We start from the raw sequence: 23,178 nt of genomic DNA on the forward strand, positions 1-23,178 counted from the left end.
TTATCGGTGTGGCACATCCAACGATTCAAAGTGACGTAAACGATTACATCCACTCATTCACAATCATTGTGTAGCTCAAAAAATCACCATCGCTTAATGATGGTTTGATTATCAGGACCAAGCAGCGCGAGCGTGGGCGTGAGGCGTGAGAGTAGTCAAGAATATGTTCCCCCTCCGCCCACCCAAAAAGCGCAAACTTCCAAAAATTCCACCTCACCAATCCAGTCCACCCCACTTTTACGTTCCACGTGGCACCGCGTTTTCTCTCTATCTCACTTTATCGCGTTTTACTAGTCTTTTCACTCTGCCGATTTCAACCCTCGCGGGTTTAAAACTTTATCTTTAAATACTGCAGCTGATTTGTTTTTCTTTCGTTTTCCCGATAAAGAAAGTTACGGAAAAAGAAACTATCTGTCAAGCCAGCATAATTATCAGGCGAGCGAACCTGAAAGTTCATTTCGTTTTGTTGTCAGGTTAGATGGATTTTGCCCTCTATGAATCGAATACCTCGAATTTTCACTCATAGGGAGAAAACCGCCGCCGACAGGGCCATGGACCCGAGGAAGAAGAGGCGGAAACCTCGGCTCGAACGGCGCAATGCGGCCAAGAACTTTGAGTACGATGCCTCGTCGTCGTCGTCATCTCTCGATTATTCGTCATCTTCAGCTTCGCTAATCACGCGATCGCTCGACTCATCGGATCGGACGAGCTTCCGTATCGAAGGGGTAGATGGAGAGTTCGAGCGGATTTGTCTGAGCTTAGGCTTGTCCGGTCCCGAAGATTTTGCGATCCCAGTGGCGGCGTGGGAATCGAGAAAAATCAGGTCGTCTTCGGATCTTTTACCGAGGTCAAGATTGAACCAGTTGGAGAGTCCGAAGGAAACGGAGGAAATACAGAGTGAAGCGGTTATGGTCAGTGAGTTAAGTGATAGGGTTTTGGATAGTGTTAGAGTTAGCGACACAGCTGTGTTGACACGGAATGAGTCGGCTGAGTTAAGAGCTTTGCCAGCTGAATGTCCTTGTGATACTGGCGATGGTGTAATTAAGAAGAGCACTCACTTGACTCGGAACGAGTTGGCCGAGTCAAGTCCGCACTGTAATGTTAACCGTAATAATCATTCTGGAGGAATCAAAGGGTCAGGCCGCCGTTATTGAAACCGCCGCCGGCAATGACTTTACCGGTGATTGATGACGCGTGTTCGACGTGGGACATCTTGAAAGCTTTTTCACCTGAAGATGATATAATGCATCCAGTTTTGGATGGTAGCGCTTTTAGTTCATCTGACGAAGAAGTTGAGGAAGAACACAAAGGAAAAGTTGAGAGGGGAATTGTTAAGAGAGAAGAGGAGATTGTGTTGTCAGAAACTTGTTCATTCACGACTTCGAATGATGATGATTCTTCAAGTACTACTACTGAGCCCACAAATATTTCCCCCAATGGGAGGTTTAGAAGGGCTATATCCTATTGGGAGAAAGGCGAGCTTCTGGACGTGGGACGTTTGGATCGGTGTACGAAGGGATTTCTGAGTAAGCGCTGAAATATTGTTTATATGTTGCTTCAGTTTCTATATCCTGAAAATTAGAGATTTAGACTTGTTTGTTTATTGCTTCTGCATATTGTTTTAGTACGTAACTGTTGGTTTGAGAATTAGCCCTTTTATTCTTCAGATTTCTGGGTGGTCTTCTCCAGAGTTGAGACTCATTTTATTGACAAAATTCATATCTCATGAGACTCATTTTATTGACATAATTCATTATCTCATGATTTTGTGCATCATGCTTTAACAGTTGTTTTTTTTTTTTATGATGAAGCTTAATTGTTGGAAGATCAAATTAGGAATTGAATCAAGGTGCTATCACACCTTCTGTTCCTTTTGTGTGAGTGCAGTGCTCTGATGGTATTTTATGTATTCATTTTCTTGCAGTGATGGATTCTTTTTTGCTGTTAAGGAAGTTTCATTACTTGATCAAGGAAGCCTGGGAAAGCAAAGCATTTACCAACTTGAGCAGGTGAGACAGGCTAACCTCTGTGCTGCTGTAATTGTTTCATTCTCCATGGTTCCCTATCTTGTAAATGAAGGGACAAATTGTATGCGCCTACAGAGAATTTTCTAATTCTTGTCGCGTGTTTAACTTTTGCAGGAAATAGCTCTTTTAAGTAAGTTCGAACATGAAAACATCGTTCAGTATTATGGCACAGATAAGGTAATTGAATGTGTTGTTTTCAATTTATTTTAGATGTTCTTCAACTTTGGACATGATTGCAGGTGCTATCAAAGTAAACAAATTGTGTGTCCTTTCCTTATGAGTACATATATCTTTTAGAAGTTCTTTCCTTGTGACTTATGCCATCTGATACTTAATTTTGGTGGAGCGCACCATGTACATGATTTTAGAGGAAATAACTACTTAGGCATCCCTATTTTAGGAACACCAGCTTAATCAGAAAGGAAGAAAAGATGCAGACCCTTTGTTATGCTGTTTTGGCTGTCTCTAGCTGTTAGATCTGCAAAACCAGTATTCAGTCGTTGGTACATTGTAGAGTAATTTTTTTTTTTTTAAGTTATATGAAGTCATATCTTCCCCTCTAATGAATTTTTGGTTTATTAATGATATTCCATGGGTGTTTGACTAGCCTATTAAAATTTTGTACTCAGATACTTAAAGTACGAAGATCCCCATGTGGACAGCTACTTCACCTTTATGCACATCTTTTAATCACTGCTATTTATAAAATTACAATCTTGTAGGTGAATCTGAGTTTGTTTGCAAATTTTGTAAGAACAGCCCTTTGCATATTCTGTATGCCCCTACATCTAAAGGCGTAGATGATTTTTGAAAACTAAATCCAATTAGCTCTACAAGATGAGAAGAATAAATCCATCTGGCATTCTGGTAAATATGCAGTTAATTATGATGTCCAGAATAATGAGCTTTGGGATCAAAATGTAGGAAAGAAATAGGTAATGATATTTTGTTTTGCTCTCTACATCATCATGTGTAAATCAAAGCTTGCTATCTACTGAGTATTGGCTCTTCTTTCTATCTTCAAAAGTACTAGGGCTGTTATATCATAAAACATTAGATAATGTATTTGATTACTACGCACTCTGCACATGTCTTTACTCTGTTTCATTGGCTTTATTGGATAATGTAGAGTAGTGGTGTCCTGACGTGTTCAACTTTCTCATTTTTTCCCTGTGTTTAATGGTTTTTGCAGGATGAATCAAAACTATATATATTTCTTGAGCTTGTAACTAAAGGTTCCCTGTTAAATCTCTATATGAGGTATCATCTTCGAGATTCCCAAGTCTCTGCTTATACAAGACAGATTCTGCATGGTTTGAAGTATCTCCACGACCAAGGTGTGGTTCACAGGTGATAAAAGTGTATCTATTATTTACATATTTTTTTGCAATTAATGTGCTTATCATTATTGCAAAAAAAGGGAATATCGTGCTATTTTGCCTGCTTGTTGCAGAATTAGCTTTTCATGCCCCAATGGGGCTTTAATTTCATATTTTTTGGTGTTCTTCTGTTGTACAGTGGAAGTCGTTTTGTTTTTTCTTTCTTATGGCCTTATACAATCGTTACTATTTGATTTTCTGATCATCTGTGTTTGATCTTTTAACTCAATGTTTGCCATACTGAATTTAGTGAAAGAGCTCTTTTTTGCAATGTTGGGTGCGTGAATTACAAGTATCCATGTTTTTTGGCAATGGCTATTACTAAATTTGTCTGCTTTCCTTTTTACCTGGCACAAGAATTATAGCAATGTTGTACAGAAGTAATGCTTCTGCAACCTTTGGATCTGAATTGCTAGCTGATCATAAATGTTAAGGATGCAGATTAGGACCCATATAAGCTAGGTTTATAATTGGTCTAGCTGTGGAATTTTTCCATTCATTGATGGCATTGGCCTGACATTCCCTACAGCTTTTGACCAGGGCTAATTTTTGTTCTATTTCTGTGTGTGTGTGTCTGTGTTTGTGTCGAGTCTTGATTAGAATATAAAAGTGGTTCACTCTTACAATATATAGTGCCCACAACAATTGCATGAATACTCACATTTCACGTGCAATTTTCTATTTTTTTTGTTTCAGGGATATTAAATGTGCAAATATATTGGTTGATGCAAGTGGTCATGTGAAACTTGCTGATTTTGGATTGGCAAAGGTTTTTTTTCTCTTATTCCTTGTTGTTTTAACTTCTCATTTTTTGCAGCTTCTTAAATTGTTATAATTTCTTCTACTAATCATGCTTAATATTCAGGCCACCAAATTGAATGATGTTAAATCTTGCAAGGGAACTGCATTCTGGATGGCCCCTGAGGTTTGCATCTTTTTATTTTTTGTATTGAAGAACTATAAATTGTGCTTGTATTTAAAATAACTAGAACTAATGAAATTATAGGGCTTTGAAGAATTTATGGCTAAAACTTTATTTGCTGGTATGGAAATGTTATTGGTTACATTTGTCATGATTGGCTGAAGCAAATTTATGGTACACTATTTGACCTTATGCGGTTGCATTTTGTTCTGTACTATATGGTGTCTTTATGACGTATCAATTAGGTAGGGGTTGTTAAATTTTGAATGTTTTTCTTTTAACAATAATTCAAAGTACTTCACTTGATTTGGTGTTGGTAGTTTTCTTTTCCTTTATCAACTACTGCCTGAAAATACATAATTTAAGCATCAAATTTTCTGTTTTCCAAAATTCTGGTTGTGCTGATGGACATGCTGTCTTATTTACAACTGCTATATGTCCACATTGAGGAAAGTCGCATGAATCTTTGTGTCTGGCATATCTGTCACAGCTCTCCACTTCTTAGTGATTTGCACATAACGTGATATTAAATGGAAACTTTAAATTTTTTTGGGGTCATCCTTGGGGAACTTGCACATATGTCTCTTTTCACTCCTAGTAATCTGCTTCAGAGGCTTGATCTTTCCAATAAATCTGTGACATCAATGGTGATGCTATGGTTATAGTGCTGCATTTTTTGTGGTAAATATTCTGCAATTTGAGTCTTCATTGTCTTTTCGTATTCTTTTTCTCCATTTCATCTTGGATCTTCTCTGTTTTCTTATTGGTCTAGTCTATCTCTGGAAACATACTTTCTGTATGGTATTTCTATTCCTTTCAGACAATTTTTTCACTTTGTGGTATTTTCCTGTTGAACATATTGCCTATATGATGGAGATCTTGTCTGATGATCTCCTTGAGCTGTTTCTTAATTTCAAGCTGTGCATTTGCAGGTTGTTAATAATAAGAACCAAGGATACGGACTTCCGGCTGATATATGGAGCCTTGGGTGCACTGTGTTGGAGATGTTAACCCGTCAGCTTCCATATTATCCTTTAGAATGTGTAAGTGCCCTTGTGATTGAATATTGTAATTACAAATGCCATTATAATGGTACCAAAATGGTTTTCAGATATCGAAGATTCATGCTCTTAATTGGTTGATTGTCTTTTATTCAGCATGTAGTTTCTGTTGAATATTGTTGTGTGTGTGCACAGATATGAAGAGAGATTTTCTTTGGTTAGGAATGTCTTGATGTAATTATATCAGGACTGTATTTGAATACCTATTGATTCCTTCATTGGACCAGTGCTGATTAAATATTGTTTTAACATAATTATACTAGGACAGTCTTGACTAGAGAGCTACTATATATATTGTTTACTAATCCAGTTCAAATTAAATCCATATTTATGTAAAGATGGAGCTTAGATTTTAAATTCTGTCATATATTAATGACCATTACTTTTGGAATTTTAACATTTTTATTGTAATGCTACAGATGCCAGCATTGTTTAGGATTGGGAAAGGTTTACCACCCCCTATTCCTGATAGTCTCTCAAAAGATGCACGGCATTTTGTCTCCCAATGCCTAAAAGTTAACCCCAACAATCGAGCTACTGCTGCACAGCTACTAGATCATCCATTTGTGAAGAGACCACTTTCCACATCCTCAGGCTCAGCATCTCCTTTTTTAGTCAGGCGGCATTGAAAAATTGAAAGTTGGCGAGGTATTTATCACTTCTGTTTTTCAGTACTGTCCTATGTCTGTCCTCTCGTTGACAGTGGAAATTAAAGAAACCACAGTTGATGTGAATCCTTGCATGTTTTCTTGGGGTGCACAGAAACCAGAAGGAGTTGTGCATATTTTTTAACTCTGTAAAATCGATATATGATGTAACTGTGATGATGATAAATGTGTGACATTTATGAATTAAGGGGCCACTGGGTAATATCAATCTTGGGCCAGGATTCTCAAAGTAATTTTAACAGTCTGCTTGATTGGGCCACAACTTTTAACGGTATCTCAGATTATTGACCTTTGCACTCACTCAAATTATTGTTTACGTCTTGAAGACATCTTTTAAAATTGTGAAGTAAGCACGCCCTTGCATCCTCAAGTTATTTGGTCTGTGTAGAAGCAAAGGCTGCTGAATTCTCAAGTGTTCTATGGGATCTGGGCATGAGTCTCCCTTTCTACGTGAGAAACCTGCCCTTTAATTTTTCTGTTGTATTTATCAGCTGCTGTGGACAATGTGTTCGGGCGCCCCATGTTCACTGTATTAAGCCCTTTGTAATTTATTTAATTTCTTTATTGAAACTAAAGTTTGTATTGTGATTGTATTTGATTAACTTATTTTTTTCAATTGTCTGTAGTCTCGGAAAGATGTTCAAATAGCTCTTCCATTTGCTTCCAGTTTTAATGTGTCAACAGAGAAAATTTTATTAATAAACATTTGAGTCAGGTAAAAGTACTAACACCTTAGCGTTTGAATCAATGAAATCAAAGTAAGGCAGTCATAGCTCGTTTTCGTCATCTGACTAATGTTGTGCGGTGGAAAAGGTCGGTGGGTTTGGTTTCGTGTAGAATTTGAGTGCCGGCTTTAAGTTGAATGCGACCTCTTTAAGTTGACAGCTGGATCGAGTTTGTCTAGTAGTTTCTAGTTTCTACCAAAATATAGAATTCAAAGTTTTAGAGTAGGTCTGGGACTGGGACTGGGACTGGGACTTCGTATTATATCGAATTTAATGGTGATATTATTTTTCTTTATTAAAAATAAAATAATTCTACCTCTTAATATCTTTGAAAAAATGTTTGTGTCAGTAACGAAATTGTATGTTCATACCAAAAAATTTTTTGTTTAAAAATATTTTTAAGGAGTTTTTCATGGGCTAGTTTGCAGAAAAGGGCTTGGTAATCTAAAACCCAGTCCAGTAAGTGTTAAAAAAAAAAAGAAAAAAAAGGGGCTAAAAGACTTATCCCTACTCAAGGATTTACTCTTTAACTTTTAAAATTCGAATATTTACCTATAAATAAATTTTTATTAAAAATCTCAGTAAGAGTTAGAAATAAAATCGTTATTTATTAACAAAATTTTAAAAAATAAAGTTTTATCACATTTTCTTTTTCAAGTTTAAAAATCTTATAATTTTTCTCCTAATTTAATATTTAAAAAGTGACAAATACCTCTTAGGGTTTATGCTTATTCTCTCTGACTTCAATTTGCCCTCTGTAACTGTCAACTGTTCTCTCTTCTGTCTTATCTCTCCCTCTGGTCTTTGTTCTTTTTCTTTTTGATTGTCTTTGATCGAGATGAAAATGAACGGTTTTCATTTGAGATGAAATTGAAGAGGGAAAAAAGAGAGATTGGAGGAAAAAGATAAGATGAGAGGGGGGACAACTGACGACTTGAAAGGGCAAATCAATGATCAAGAGAAGAGAAACAAACCTTAGGGGGTATTTATCGTTTTTTAAACTTTAGGTTAGGAGAAAAATTATAAGATTTTTAAATTTGAAGAGAAAAATATGATAAAATTTTAATTTTTTAAATTGTTTAATAAATAATGATTTTATGCCTAATCTTAATTAAAATTTTTAATAGAAATTTGTTTATGGGGAAGTGTTTAAGTTTTTTAAAATAGGAGGGTGAAAGTCGACAGTTTCACTATACCTTGGGTGGGATCAAGTTATTTGGCTTAAAAAAAACGACATGGTGGCGTAAAAATGACAGCCATGGGCACCAGATTCAAAGTTCATCTTCCAAACCCAGGCTGACAATAAAAGGGCAGCCCTCTCTCTCTCTCTCAGCACCTCCACACGCAACTCAACGCAACCCAACCCAACTTGCCCGCCAAGATCGGGTGTTTTCGCTTCCCCACTCTCCATCCCGATCCTCTCCGCCTTTCCCTCCATCTATCTCCAATCACACTTTCAAATATCCTCTCTCTATCATTCCCTCCCTCGCTATCTTAAACAACCTTTCCCATTTTCTTCGTATATAAAATTTCCAGGTCTGTTTGATTCGATCTTAGCCTTTGATTTGATTTCTAGTGTTTATGGATACCGATTCGTTTTCTCTTTCTTTCTCATTGCGTACCGTTTTGCGGCTCTGCATTTTGAGAATGAAGATTCAGATTTTTAATATTGGCTGTCTTTTTCGGGTTCTAGGGTTCGATTTTGATATCTTAATTGTTTTCTTTATGCTCCCAAATTTTTTATGTTTTGTTGGTAAATATTATGCTTCTGAATGTTTTACGTACTATTATTTTACCATTTTAGGTTTAATTGTATGTTGACATTTTTTCGTAATGTTTCAGAGGGTGGATTCCATCTGTTTAGAGTACAACAAAAATTTTAAATTGTATTAGTATTTTTTATTTCTGGAAATGAAATTAAATTTAGAAATAAATTTAAGATTATGCACTGTATCGTGATGTGATATGAAACGATTTGGAAGTTTTTAAGGTAGTAGTATCATATGGTTGTTAGAAAGTGTATAATTTTCTGTGAAATTGACTTGGATTATTAAATTCTGCATATATGAACCCTAAAGTTGGTTTGAATAATGGGTCCGTCTAGTGCTGATTGTGCTATATTATTGTTAGTTGCTTTTTGGACTAATATGTGATACTGCAGGAACAAATAGTAGCAATTTGAATTATCTTTTTATAATGACTATCTTCCATCCCACAGGCATCTGTAACATTTTATTGCTGCGTTCTTTTTGGGCGATAGACTAAGTTAAAAAATTTTGAATTATAGAATAATTCAGATTTTGCTTTGGATGAGTGTTTTAACAAACGGTCGCAAGCTTCTTTGAACTAGGCACAGTCCCTGATTCCCATCTCCTAAAGCTTTTTATATTCCTCAGATTTTAATAGCTTTGAAATTTGTGAGGACAGCTTTCTCTAATTTATTGTTTTTTCATTTGTAGAAATTGATTTGTGTTGAAACTTCTTTTACATGGTTAAATAATTGGATTTTAAACATTTTATCTGAAGTCATAACACAGAATTTATTGATTATTGAATGTATTTTGGAGGTTTGTGCTTCCGCTTCTAACAATTAATTTTTGCAGTACCCACTTTTTCTTTCTGAACTTGTTTTTGGAGTCAGCCTAATTTGATCCTTATGATTATTAGTATTGGTGGTCTTGAGTCCCCATTGCACTGGTTGTTTATACCTTTATCTTTTATATGAACTAGTAGTGCTTCTGGGAAAGTTTGTTTGAATCATGATACCTGTGATAAGAGCAATTTTAGATCTTAATTAGTTAAAGTAGAAAATACAATTTCTTTTATGGATGTTTTTTATGTGCTGAATTTAGTACTATAGTATCATTGTGCTCTCAAAGTGTGCTCTGAATAGTTTGCTATGCAGGTCAACCATGCTTTTGAACCAATAGCTCCTTGTTTCACTGGCCCTTTAGAGGACAGGGCATCAAAAGTTTTTGGGCTATTTCATGGGCAGATGTCAGCCAGTACACACAAGGGGGAGGGTTAGGTTAAGATAGGTTGTGGGGTAAGGTAAGGATGCCATCTGATTAGCTAATACAATAATAATAAGAAATTAATTCTTTGTAACTTATTAACTGGTTGCAAGCCATCATCATGACATGAGCTTGCATTCCATTTATACTGGGCAAATAGCTCTATAAGGTGGTTTGTTGGATGATTCACATACCCGATTCTTTAGTGGATGATATCTTCTATTTGACAAGTGTATTTTCTTATTTTTACCATGCATGAATGGGTAGCAGAGACCTAAGCAATTTCATTTTTTTGCGACTGGAAGAGGTAGTAGCAGCAGTACCACCACCCTACCATGAAATTGGGTTATTTGATGTAAAAATCCTGTTTTATATTTCCTAATTCTAGGAGGGAAATTGTGGAACATGTCTGACATCGGCATACAACTGTCTGTGGATAACACTGTAAATATGGGTCTAACTCCTCTATGATAGACATGTGTGACTCTGCAGTATGTGTACCACTATAAAGTTAACCATTAATCCCATGCTTATAGGTATACCAGTGCTGTGCCTTTGGTGAATTGGTGAAAGGTTGCATTTTTGAATTCTGCATACATTTTGGTTTGGTGTGCAATAGTGTTTTATTCTTATGGTTAGGTTAATATAAGGCATGATATGTCAGATATGTCTGTTATATAACCAACCTAGTATATTTTGGAGCTCAGATTGATGATGCAGGCATAAGTAACCGTCAATCTGAATGCTAGTTCAATTTTGTTTTTCTCACTGGATTTGATTTCAAACAGCAGACTTACTGATGTGAAAACTAAATTTAGGATGATTTTATTTTGTAAACCATCTCTATTAGAATGATATAATCCCCTCTATCTCTCTCTGATATTTCAGGTAAATTTGTAAATGGCGAAAGTTAGCAAGTTGCGATGCAAGTCTGATCCAAGACATCACCGAGTTGCACCATCCCCATCGTCATCTTCCCATAAGAAGGCTGGTAAAGAGGGTCATACAAAAAAAGCACATTCCAAAGCTTTGGAGAAGAAAGATTGGGAAGGTGCAACCTGCTCAGTGTGTCTTGAGTATCCTCACAATGCTGTGCTCCTACTCTGTTCCTCTTATAACAAGGGATGCCGACCTTATATGTGTGCTACTAGCCAGCGTTTTTCCAATTGTCTTGACCAATACAAGAAAGCTTATACAAAAGTGTCATCAATGGAAAGTGGGCAACAACTGACTGGGTTGGTTGAGAATTCCAGTTTCAGTTTGGATTCTGGGCATGCCAATGAAAAGACTGAAGCTCCAGAGCTGTTATGTCCTCTCTGTCGTGGCCAAGTGAAGGGTTGGACAGTGGTAGAACAAGCTCGTAAATATCTCAATGCAAAGGAAAGAACATGCATGCAAGATAAGTGTACTTTTGTTGGAACTTATAAGGAGCTCAGGAAGCATGTCAAGTCAAAACACCCATTGGCACGACCCCGAGCAGTAGACCCTGCGCTTGAAGAAAAGTGGAAGAAGCTTGAATGTGAGAGAGAGCGAAATGATGTGATCAGCACAATAATGTCATCGACACCTGGAGCAATGGTACTGGGAGATTATGTGATTGAGCCAGGGTATCATGGTGTTTATAGTGATTTTAATTCAGATGATTCTTCGGATGATGGCTACTTTCGTATTGAGTCATTTGATCGAGGACAGAACCAAAGCCTCCACTGGCAAGGTAGATATGACATGGATTATGACTCATTGCTTGAGGATGATTTTGGGATGCGTCACGCTTTTCTTGCTGGCTCAGCAGCTCCTTCTAGACGTCTTCTTCCCAGGATACTGGTGGGACGGTCAAGGAGGCGTTGGAGGCATAGAGGAGGTAATGGAAATCGATAGTTTTTTGTTGCATATTTTCTAGATGAAAAGGGCAAGTATAAACCAAGCAAAGTTCTACAGCTATTCCATGATGTAACTAAATGAAACTAGCCAATTGACTTGAAAGCATAACTATTGGATTTGCCCTTTAATTAGGTGTTTATTTGTTTTGATTTAGGAGTGAAGCATTGTAGTGTAGGGAATAGTTATCTCATTGTCATTGCTGTATGCATACACTACCATCTTGCCATGCATAGTCCACATTTGAACAGAAGGATCATAAAACAATATAATCATTCTTTCATATTCTGTCTTTTGAAATTCGCTTTGGATTTTCCTTGTGTGATCATCACGATGATATTTGTTTGTCTGCCAATCGGACCTGCTAATTCTTTACGTTAATTTGTTTGGGTAGTGACTGATTACGCTTCTTTGTTGATAGCTGCGTTTTAAAGACCATTCTTATTTACTTAATTGTATTTTGTAGAATATTTTGGTGCATTTCATTTAAACATGATAATTTAACTTGTATTACGTCTCAAATGTTGAACAAAGAAGTTGGTTTCTAATAATTTTAAACACAGATGGGATGAGATTATGATTATCGAATTGTATATTGTATCGTGTATCAAAAACTAATTTTTTTTTTGTTGTGTATGGTATCGTGGTATGTGTGATGCGACTCTGAAAAAATAATATAATAAAATAATAAAAAAATTTAAACGACATGTCATTATTTTAAAATTTATCACAAATATATTTAAAAATTTAATTAATTTACATATATACTCTTAATATATTTTATTTTATTTAAAAAATATATATTGATTTATATCATTAATATATTTGCATTGTATGATATGATGTATTTATTTTATTATATTAATTTGATACATTATATGATATATATTATTATTATTTTTTATATATTATATAGTATCGCAAGGTATGTATATATATATATTGAAGTACAGTGATAACCACAGGTAGGATGGAAGGGAGTAAGAAACGGATCTTACTTTCATAGTTTTGTGTAACAAATCACAATAAATGGATCAACATTAAAAAAATATAAGACCCAGTATTCATGCAACTGACTCCGTATTTTGCACCTGAAAAACACAACCAGCATATCTGCTATGGAATGGACGCTCAGAGTCTCCCCATCAACTTCTACTTGTAAGAATTGCCCTTGTAGCACTGACAACCATACGGTAATTCTTTCAGCAAACGCTTCAATTTCCTCTGCCACACAAAAACAAACAAAAATTATATATAGCTTGATTAATCTTATTAAACGATTTAAAAACCCATTAAGTTGATGAATGAGATTTGTTTACACAGATGTCAGAAGCATTGCTTGTCCCAGAGTTGTTCTTCTTCCTCTTCTTAACATCTGTGATTAAGCCATACTCCTTTCGTCGTCGCTGGAAAATCCGTATGTTAAAAAATGATCGGAGTTTTGCCGGTGTAATTGAAAATTTCCACTTCTGTTGAATTCAAACAGTAAAGTTTCGGTAAACTTTTATCAAATAAAACATGCAAAGACAATAAATTTAACATACGCTAGTCTTGCATCTGGAAAACCCTCTGGACCAATGCACCTTCCGGGGACCTGAAACTCTCAAATCATTTGCATAGGCTAAAAGCTCCGCCCTGCGATCGTAGCCACGGTTTCTTGTTGCTTGAGCTTTCTTATGAAAAGGGCTTGGCTTCGATTTATTAAGGTTGGATTGAATGGTGGACGATTCGACATAGTAAGTGATGATAACTGCATCTTTTCCGGGCCTTTCTCTTGCAATTTTGTTATTCGGATCTTTCTTACTCATATATTTCTTTAAACTGAAACGCCAACTTGTGAAATAAGAGGCTCCCTTCAATGAGAATGAGGATGCTGTGTTTCCTTTGGTCTCTTTATTAAATAAAGAAGAATTTTGGTGTTATAAGACTCTGGTGCAAGTAGAGTTCATCACATACAAAGCTTTGTAATGACCAGAAGCAGCAACAAATTTACAACTGCACTGCATAATCCATTTTATAATTCAGATGTACTACATCTCTTAATTCTTGTTGGGCCGGAAGCCTAGCTCGTTTCTCCATTTTATTGGGCTCTACCCGGCCCAATAAATTTTCAGGATAATCAAAGTTTGTCACAGATAAGATGGACTTAAACTGCATTAAGTCTTATCTCTTGTTCTATTTGGTGTGATTAGTTTGGTCCTGAAAATAATAATTTAATTTGGATAAAATTTTTCGTAATAAAAAAAGGAGATGTGTGTGTGTGTCTTAAAAGAACTGTTTTTTTTTTTTTTTTTCTGAATTATCATTAGCAATATGATATTATTATATTGATTTGTGTCCTCCAAAATACCTTTACCTCAAATAATAAAATTTTATAATTATATATATATATATATATATATATATATATATATATATATATATATATATATGTACACATTTATATATATTATTATGTGATTACGTGATTTTAAATTAAGAATAAAATAACATCTAATCATATAATAACACGTATAAGTCTATTCATATTTATATATTCAAAGTAGGTATATACAATATTACTTTTACCTCAAATACCAAGTCACTAGATGTGATGTTAATCACTAGTTGTATTTTATTTCACGGCTGGATGACTATTTTCCACCTGGGCTTTAAGAAAATAACAATTTTTGACACTTTAAATTTGAAAATTTTATTTCTCTTTCATATTTTCATTTAAGAACTTGATACGAACTTTGAAGAATCACACCTCAAAAACTAGCTATTGAGATGGAAAAACCCAAAGCCATATAAACCTTATACTAGTTGTCAATATTTTTTAATGTAAAATCCAATTTTCATACCTTATACTTAGGATTCTAACATATCACTACGCTCCGTAACCCTGGCGCTCACATGGGTTGACTGTGCGTTAGCTCCTTGTTAGCCCCTGGTGAACATTGCAATATCAATGTGAACACCTACGCTGCACAATTGTAACTGAGAGATATGATGATAGCTCTGATACCAAATAATACGAATCTTATGAGAATCACACCTTAAAAGTTAGTTATTGAGATAGAATAGTACAAGATTATATAAACCTCACACTAGCTATTTATATTTTTTAATGTGAGATCCAAATTTTCCACGTTGCACTTAAGATCCTCACAAAAGTTTATATAACCACTCGTTATTCACTTTTATTATTAAATTTTATTTGGTTTTAATTAGTATAAATTTGATTTTTATTCCCCGTTAGTGTAATGACGAAAATTTTATCACTTAATATGTCATTAATTTTATTTAAATTATAAAAATACCTATGCAAATTCTTGATTGTCAAATCTTGAACAACTATAATAAACTTCTATTATTTTATGCACAAGCGGTATGCAATTTGTAATCGCAACTTGATAAAAAGTAAGTTTGCATTACACTTGAAATACGATTTACTTCTTTTATTGTTAATATAAGTGGTTGACAAGTAGGGTTGGATTCAAACTGAGCTCATTCAAGCACTACGATGTACTTCTTTTATTGTTGATATAAGTGGTTGACAAGTAGGGTTGGATTCGAGTCGAGCCCATTCGAGCTCGATTCAAATGAGCTCGAAACGAGCCAACCCTAAACCAGCTCGAGCTTAATTGTCAAAATTTGTAAATTAAATTTTTTTGATACAAAACGACGTCGTTTTGACTAATATGTATTAAAACGACATCGTTTTAATAACGAATATTCGAATTTGAAATGAGTCGAATCGAACTCGAACCGAGTTTGAGCTCAAGTATAACGAGCTCGAGCTCGAGCTATATTATTATTAAGTCGAGCTCGGTTCGATTCGAATCCAGCCCTATTGACAAGTGACACAAATTTATGGCATGAAATTCACTATATAAATTACCATTCTTCTAGAATTTAAATCAATCTAAATATTTTTCATTGCTTCAAAGTTTATAATGTTCTTCTAGCTATTTTGATTTAGTCTTTTTCATTGATTTTGCTTTAAATAAATAAAATTACCATTATAACTTTTATATATTTGATAAATGTTAGAAAATGTTAAAATTTTTAGAGATTTGTAGGTAAAATAATATTTTACCCTTCAAATTAATGGTTTGTAATAATGAAATTGATGGACGGATGAAAAAATGAACTTTTAAAACCTTAGTATAAAAAATAGGTATTTTTGTCAAAGTTTGGGTGGGAATCATTTGGCCTTCTTTTAATTATAAATGCTTATATCGTAAAGTAAAATAGTGTATCAAAATTTGCAATTACAAGTTGTGACAAATGGGAAATTTATTTCGGTTTAATTACCATTTCCAGAGAGATCCATTAAAATATAACTCGACTTCAAATAAAAATAAAGTTCTATTTATGCCTTTTTGACCCAAAAGTTATAGCAAAAGTTAAGCTGATTTTACATAAAACCCAATTGCTATGAGGCCAAGTGGCTTCCATTATATATTAAAATGGTAGGAATCATCTCAATTTCAATTTTTTAAAAGTCCAAAAGGCATTATTGTGATATATCATGAATTCACCTAAATAGTATTAGAATAGACCCATATGTATAAATAATGAAATATTATTATATAATTAAATAATATTATATATGTCTATTTTTTATACATAAATAGATATATAGTTATCTGTGTTATCATGTGATTGAATATTATTTTATTTTTAATTTAAAGTCATTCAATTATATGATGACACACATAAATATATATCAATATATGTATAAAAAGTATATATATAATTTGTATACACAGATAACGTATTATTATGTGATTAGATATTTTTTTAGCCCATGATGACATATGTTTTAAAATTTTTAATTACATAATATTATATTATCTATGTATATAAATTATGTATCAAAAAATAAATACACATATCATCGTTCAAAAATTGTATGCAAGTGATTTTAAAAACCAAAATTGGTAGTGGGTCTCACTTGAAGTTGAAGTGGTTAAGGAAAATCTGTAAGATTTCAATCTGATCCTAAAGAATCTCATCTATCAGCAGTAAAAACAATCATATAATTCTAGAACTTGTGACTTTGGATTGTGATATACTTTTGATACTAACTGGACTCTTGTTGGATACAATGATGCCAATTGGGCAAGAAGCATGGATGGCAATTATGTTTAATTTACCAATTTGACCTCCAATAATGTTTAATTGACAAATTTTTTCTTCAACAATTATAATATTATTTAAATTTAAAATATATTTTGTAATTTTCTTCACTTCTTGATATTTTCACCACCAATATCATTTATAATCAGCAAAATTGTAAAACTACAAAAACAACTAGTTTCCCACCAGGAGAACAATTATTTGGACTCACTCAACAACACTATTGATCTTTTCATTTGTCATCTTTACTATTAACACCACTAATCATTTCATTCTTCTTTAATAAAAAATAGATTTACGTTATTTGGAGGTGATGACACCAACTAAATCGTGGATTGAGATACGACAAAAGAGACTTATAATTGATTATTTGATATTCTAGTATGTTTGCAAATATGATGCATCAATGTGGAATGAAAGTGGTAAGAGATAATGAAAGAAGGGGAAAGGGGAGAAAGAAGAAAAAAAATGAAAAAAGGGAAAATAAAAAAAAGAAGGTATTTTTTAAAAAATAAAATACAATTATCACTATAACTTTAATATGTTTGATAGGTGTTATAACATGCTAAAATTTTAGAGATTTTTAGGCAAAATAATATTTTTACCACTAGTGGACAAGTAGAAAAATAAAATTTTTAAATTTTGAATGAAAAAAATTATTTCTATTTAATTACTATTAACATATAGCTCTAATCAAAATATAACCCAACTTCAAGTAGCACTTGAGTTTTATTTATATCTTTTTGACACAAAAGTTATAATAAAACTTTAGTTGTTTTTCCTTAAAACCTAATTGCTATATGTTTCAGTAGATGTGAGATCGGTCATTAGATTTGAGATTTGTATTATTTAGTGTGGTTAGTTCAATCTCAAAAATGACAATCCGATTCGAATAAGGTTTCTCTGAGCTGAGTGGCTTCCATTATATATTAAAATGCTAGGAATCATCTCAATTTCATTTTTCTTTTTAAACTCTAAAAGGCTTTATTGTCACATATCATGAATTCACATATAATGCTAGTTTTATATATACACACTTTTAAGTATACAGTTAGATACATAATGATATGTTATTATATAATTAAATATTTTTTTATTTTTTTAAATTATCTAATTATACAATAATATATATATATTTCAAAAATATCCCTACATAGTTTCATTGTTGTTGGGCGAATTGTACCTTAGAATCACGGCCAATTGTTTGACCAAACCAATATCTTGATAAGATTTGTGAAATCACACGGCTCACAAAACCAGATTCTATTGGCTTTGGATGAAAACATTAAATTATCCGAATATTTTGACCAATATCTCCTTCATATATTATTCAACTGAAATAATAAAATTATATGTATAAATAATATATATAATATTATATATAAATAATATTATATTATTATATAATTAAATATTATTTTTTATTTTAAATTATTTAATTATATAATAATATGTTATTTTTGAAACCCAAAAACGTCTTTTGCTTCTTTCAGTGGGCAGTTTTATACGCTTTCAATAGTATCTTGGTTTTATAATAATAATAAGGCCAAAGGGATATTTTTCACCTAAGTTTAGGTCACGAAGTTTAAAAGACACGAAGCCTCACTTATTAATCAATTGAGGTTAAAATTTTTTATTAAAAATAAAGAAAAAATCATTATTTTATTAATTATATTAAAATAATATAAAATTTATTATATTTTTTTCTCCTAAGTTTGAAAAACTAATATTTTACTTATCCTAAAGTTTTTTAACTTCGAAAAATTACATTTTCTCTCCTAAAATCTTAGAATTTTCTTTTTTCTCTCCGATCACTTTCTCTGACGATCTTGAAGACGATGACGAAGCCTCTTCGTTATCGAAGAGATCCAGATCTCTTTGTTGACGAAGAGATTTTAGATCTCTTTGTCGATGAAGAAGAGATTCCAAATCTCTTCGTTGACGAAGAGATCTGGAATCTCTCTTATATCTCATCGGATTTCTTCGTCTTCGATGAAGAGATTTATTTTAAATTTGTTTACGCATATCGATCAACCATTTAGGGTTAAGAGAGGAGGTCATTGGCGCTGGAGAGGTAAAGAAAAAATTTTATAGAAAAATATGACTTTTTAAAGTTAGAAAACTTTACGCAGGGATAAAATTGTTAGTTTTTAAAAGTTAGAAAAAAATATAATAAATTTTATAATATTATTAATAAAATGACCCCTATCTTTAATAAAAAAATTTAATAAAAATTATATTATAAATAAGATTTCAAATTTTTTAAACCTTCGATAATATGACTTTGAAATAGCACTTATATTTAGGTGAGAAATATTCCTTTGGCCTAATAATAATGAATGGGAAATGCAAATGTTCAAGTCAATGAACTGCAACCACGTGTAAGGCTGGACTAGGTTCAATGTGTTTAGGTTTGAATTTGAATTTGAATTTGTGTTCCAATTAAATAAACTGAATTCAAATTAAAAATTATATTTATTTTGATAAATAAATTAAATTTAAATTGATTTATATATTGATGTTTAAATTAATTTTGATTGTATCAAAATTAAATGATTTTCAAACAAAATTTAAATATCTTTTTTATTAAAAAATCTTATCTAAGTTGAATTATATTTTTAGAAGCCAATCAACTATATTAAAAAGATAAAATTTTGAATTTAATAATTATTATATTATTAAATTAAAAATTTAATTTTAAAATATCATATAATAAAATTTGAATTATATCTTATTATATATATGAAACCTCTTAATCGTCAATTAAACTATCGCGGGGGCAATTCTAACTTTAATTTCTCAATCTCAGACTTTATCTTGACGGACTCATCACATCAAATCTGAGCCGTGATCACGTAGGGGCAACAATTTAAGGCCACAAAGCAAGTCTTTTTGTCGTGCAATTTACAGTTGTTTGTTAGGTCCATTTCATGGTTGTTATAGACCAGCCAACCAAAAGAAACCAGGAAGTATCCGCAACAAACAAATTTATCTCACCAAACATTATCCTTGATTTTTCAATTGGTTTATTCTTACTTTTCCGTACAATCACATCACCACATTGTGAGTGGAGTTGTGCCAGCTCCTACTCCAATGTGCGCTCCATTGAATAAAGGAGGCCAGAAGACTTGTTTTCCCTAAGGTATAGTAAAATCCACGTGTTACTCTTTAATTTTTTAAAATTTAAATATTTATCAATAAAATAATTTTTAAGGTATAGTAAAATCCACGTGTTACTTTTTAATTTTTTAAAATTTAAATATTTATTAATAAAATAATTTTTAATAAAAAATTTAATTAAAATAAATTTTGATTTATTAAAAAATTAAAATTTTATCATAGTTTTTTCTTTCAGATTTAAAAATCTTATAATTTATCTGTATCTAAACTTAAAAAAATAATAATTTTCTCTTTAAATTTTTTTCTTTTTTATTTATGAGAATCTATCATCTTCAATCATCGATTGTCTTCTCTTCTGGTTCTCTCTCTAGATATATCATTCAGACAAAAATTGTTTAAATTTTTAGATGATTTTTATCAATTGATGATTAGAGAGAAAAGGAAAAGAGGTTAGGAGGAAGGATAGTTGATGGTTGAAAACGACAGATCGTAATCAGAGAAAAGAGGAAAAAAACCTTAGGATAAATTATTATTTTTCAAATTTTAAAGAAAAATTTAAGAAAAAAAATGAGATTTTTAAATTAAGCGAGAAAAATATGATAAAAATTTAGTTTTTTAAATTTTTTTATTAAATATTAATTTTATCTCTGATATTAACTGAAATTTTTAATAAAAATTGTTTTATAAATAAATATTTAAATTTTTTAAAATTGAAGAGTATACCTAGAGAGGGATAAGTCTTTTGGCCAATAAAGAATTAAATTTAAAAAAAAAAAAACAGTGACAGTTGTTCCTCAATCTATGGACGTTAACGTTGAACACGTTTGTGAAAACTTTTCTATCTGTGATGTGATGGAAGAGACATTATAATGAGCCATCTAAAAGGCAAACCAAAATGGCTCAAAGCTTCACCCAAAGGCCAAGGCAAAAGGGTTTGGTTACCCCCTCCGTTATCCATTGGCCACCTCCAGTTGTGACTTTGTGAGTTTTGTGGCCCTTTCCCTTTTTGGGTGTTTTATTACTTATCTCATTATCTCCCTATTCGGCTGCTGGAGCCTCCCGTGCGCCACTTGTCACCATTCCCATATTTGTGCCTCTTTGTTTCTTGCCCTTACCTTCACCCAATTAACAACTCTACTCTTTTTTTACTTTTAACCTACGTTTTCTCTCTTTTTTTAATTCTCCAAATCTTCTTTTGTATTTTATTTACTCTACCTGCCGCCACATGCCTTGCTGTGTTAACCCATATGCATTCAACTTGAATACTTCTTTCATTTTCTTATTGATTACCACGAAAAAGAAAAAACATATGTATTTGTTGTGACCGATATTATTAAGTTTGTTTAATTTCAATTTACAAAATAAATGGTTGATATTGAAAGTCAACATTATAATCTGCGTTATGGTATTATTATTATGACACATGGAACAATCTAAAATTATTAGAAAACGTTGACTTTGACATTCATCTTTCTTGAATTAAATTCATATGGAAAAATTGCACCAAACATAATTAGGTACCCATCTAGAAGTATTACGACAGAGATATAATTAGGGTGTTATGAGAGTTTTCGTGTAATTAGTAAAAACAATAAAATATTTAAAAAAAAGAAAAAAAATTTGAATGGTTCAATTGATTAAGAAAAATCTATGCCTGTTATTTACTCTTTTTTATAATATATTTACTAGAAATAATTACAAAGAATGTCCGAGATTTTATTTAATAGAATTTAAAGAATGTGTTTTGTATGAGCTTAAGATAATGCTTATAAAATAATAAAAAGTCTCAAGAGTAAAAAGCTCGTAATTCTCTCGAAAGATCGATCTCTTTTATATGTTTTTTTTTTTTTTTTGGCTTTATATATTGGGATGAGAGGATATTGTCATCACCCTAGCCATATGGTACCAGTAGGTTTCAACAAGCTTGAATGTTTGTTCAATTAATATAATATATGTGTGTACAATCAAGATCGTTATACATTGGAAGAGGTTCAGTATAGTGTCATTGTCTTTTATTAAATGTTATACGTGTTGTTTAACCAGCTTAGTTACTTTACATTCAATATGTTGTCGAAACGATACTTATCTTTTACATTAAATATAGTACAAATAACTTAGTTAGCAAGGTGATAATTATATCTAACTGTCTACTTTATTAAATTGAATACCTTATGTAATGGTGGACGCATGACCTTGATGAATTAGGGGTGAACATGGTCTAGCTTGGTACAATTTAAAAACTTTTTTAAACCAACTAAAATTAGGGGTTTTCTTTAGGTTTACCTTTATTCCACGCTAGTTGACTATAAAATCCAAAAAAGTCTCTAAAATCACTCCAAAGGTGCATGTGAAGGGATTCAATTTCATCTAATAACTTTGTCAGACATCAAATATGTCATTGAGGTATGCAACATAATATATAGAGTTTTGGAATTAATAAGCATGTCATCTACATCGACTTCCATTATCTTGCAAATTTGATCTCTGAACATTTTATTGACTAATTGCTAATAAGTGTCTTTAATATCGTTATAACAAAAAAACCCATAAGTTGTAATAAAAAAGGTATGCTCTTCGTCTGGACGAAACATAAGATTAGATTGTAGTTTGAATAAGTATTTGTGAAGCTTATAAAAGTGTGCTTTGAGGTGTATCTACTTGTTGGTCAATTCATGGGAGTGAGAAACTATCTTTTGGACATGCCTTAGTGAGACATGTAAATCAATACATATCCATCACTTGCCATTTGGCTTTGGGACTAGAATAAAGTTATCTAGCCATTGAGAATACTAGCCTTCCCAAATGAACCCAATAGAGAGGAGTTCATTTACTTCATCCTCAAAAGCATAATATCGTTTGGGGTCTATTGCCCCTTTTTATGTACCAAAAATTGCATTTAACCAATGTTAAGCTTGTGGCACATCACTTTAGAGTTGATGGCCACCATATTGATATGCTTCCAAGCAAACATATTTATGTTCCCCTTAAGAATTTGACCAACCACTCCACTAGCTAGTCATTGAGACTGCTCATGATTTTCAATATGCAAGCATGTATTGATCCTTTTGATATTCTCTTTTTTTTAATTTTTGGTTTATATAAGCTTGATTGTAGAAATATGAAGACATAGCTTTGTGAATAACTGTAGTGGAATGGTCTTGCATGTAGCCACAAAAATTGCACTGATGTTGGTAAGAGGAAAGGTAAGTATTTTATTTGCAAAAAATAAAGTAATTAATTAAAACGACTGCGCATAA

At 32.4% G+C, this 23,178-nt stretch overlaps 2 protein-coding genes and 1 pseudogene across 3 annotated transcripts; 2 read left to right on the plus strand and 1 right to left on the minus strand.

Moving 5' to 3' along the window:
- Positions 1-329: 329 nt before the first annotated feature.
- On the plus strand, positions 330-6,331 carry LOC123206114 (annotated as a pseudogene).
- A 1,720-nt stretch (positions 6,332-8,051) lies between these two features.
- LOC123206112 lies at positions 8,052-11,957 on the plus strand. Of its 2 annotated transcripts, XM_044623245.1 has the most exons (3): positions 8,052-8,318; positions 9,688-9,833; positions 10,685-11,957. In XM_044623245.1, the coding sequence occupies exon 3, from the start codon at positions 10,697-10,699 to the stop codon at positions 11,672-11,674; it is 978 nt and encodes a 325-aa protein (XP_044479180.1). In that variant the 5' UTR covers positions 8,052-8,318; positions 9,688-9,833; positions 10,685-10,696; the 3' UTR covers positions 11,675-11,957. The 2 variants fall into 2 exon arrangements, with proteins under 2 accessions (XP_044479180.1, XP_044479179.1); XM_044623244.1 differs by lacking the exon at positions 9,688-9,833 and having other exon boundaries at positions 8,054-8,318.
- A 686-nt stretch (positions 11,958-12,643) lies between these two features.
- On the minus strand, positions 12,644-13,633 carry LOC123206083. Its single transcript, XM_044623198.1, has 3 exons — positions 13,219-13,633; positions 12,994-13,143; positions 12,644-12,898 (listed from the first exon to the last, which is right to left on the minus strand). Exons 1-3 carry the CDS (start codon positions 13,480-13,482, stop codon positions 12,827-12,829), a joined length of 486 nt encoding a protein of 161 aa, XP_044479133.1. The 5' UTR covers positions 13,483-13,633; the 3' UTR covers positions 12,644-12,826.
- Positions 13,634-23,178: the final 9,545 nt, after the last annotated feature.

The sequence above is a fragment of the Mangifera indica genome, unplaced genomic scaffold (assembly GCF_011075055.1).
Source record: "Mangifera indica cultivar Alphonso unplaced genomic scaffold, CATAS_Mindica_2.1 Un_0024, whole genome shotgun sequence".
NCBI classification, from domain to species: domain Eukaryota; kingdom Viridiplantae; phylum Streptophyta; class Magnoliopsida; order Sapindales; family Anacardiaceae; genus Mangifera; species Mangifera indica.

Excerpts from the sequence above, each read along its gene's own strand:
- LOC123206112 (XM_044623245.1), top strand. The coding sequence starts at position 10,697 with ATGGCGAAAGTTAGCAAGTTGCGATGCAAGTCTGATCCAAGACATCAC.
- LOC123206083 (XM_044623198.1), bottom strand. The coding sequence starts at position 13,482 with ATGAGTAAGAAAGATCCGAATAACAAAATTGCAAGAGAAAGGCCCGGA. Across the intron at positions 13,144-13,218 it reads TTTCCAGATGCAAGACTAGC|AAGTGGAAATTTTCAATTAC; the intron begins GTATGTTAAATT and ends TGAATTCAACAG. Across the intron at positions 12,899-12,993 it reads GCAATGCTTCTGACATCTGT|AGGAAATTGAAGCGTTTGCT; the intron begins GTAAACAAATCT and ends TTTGTGTGGCAG.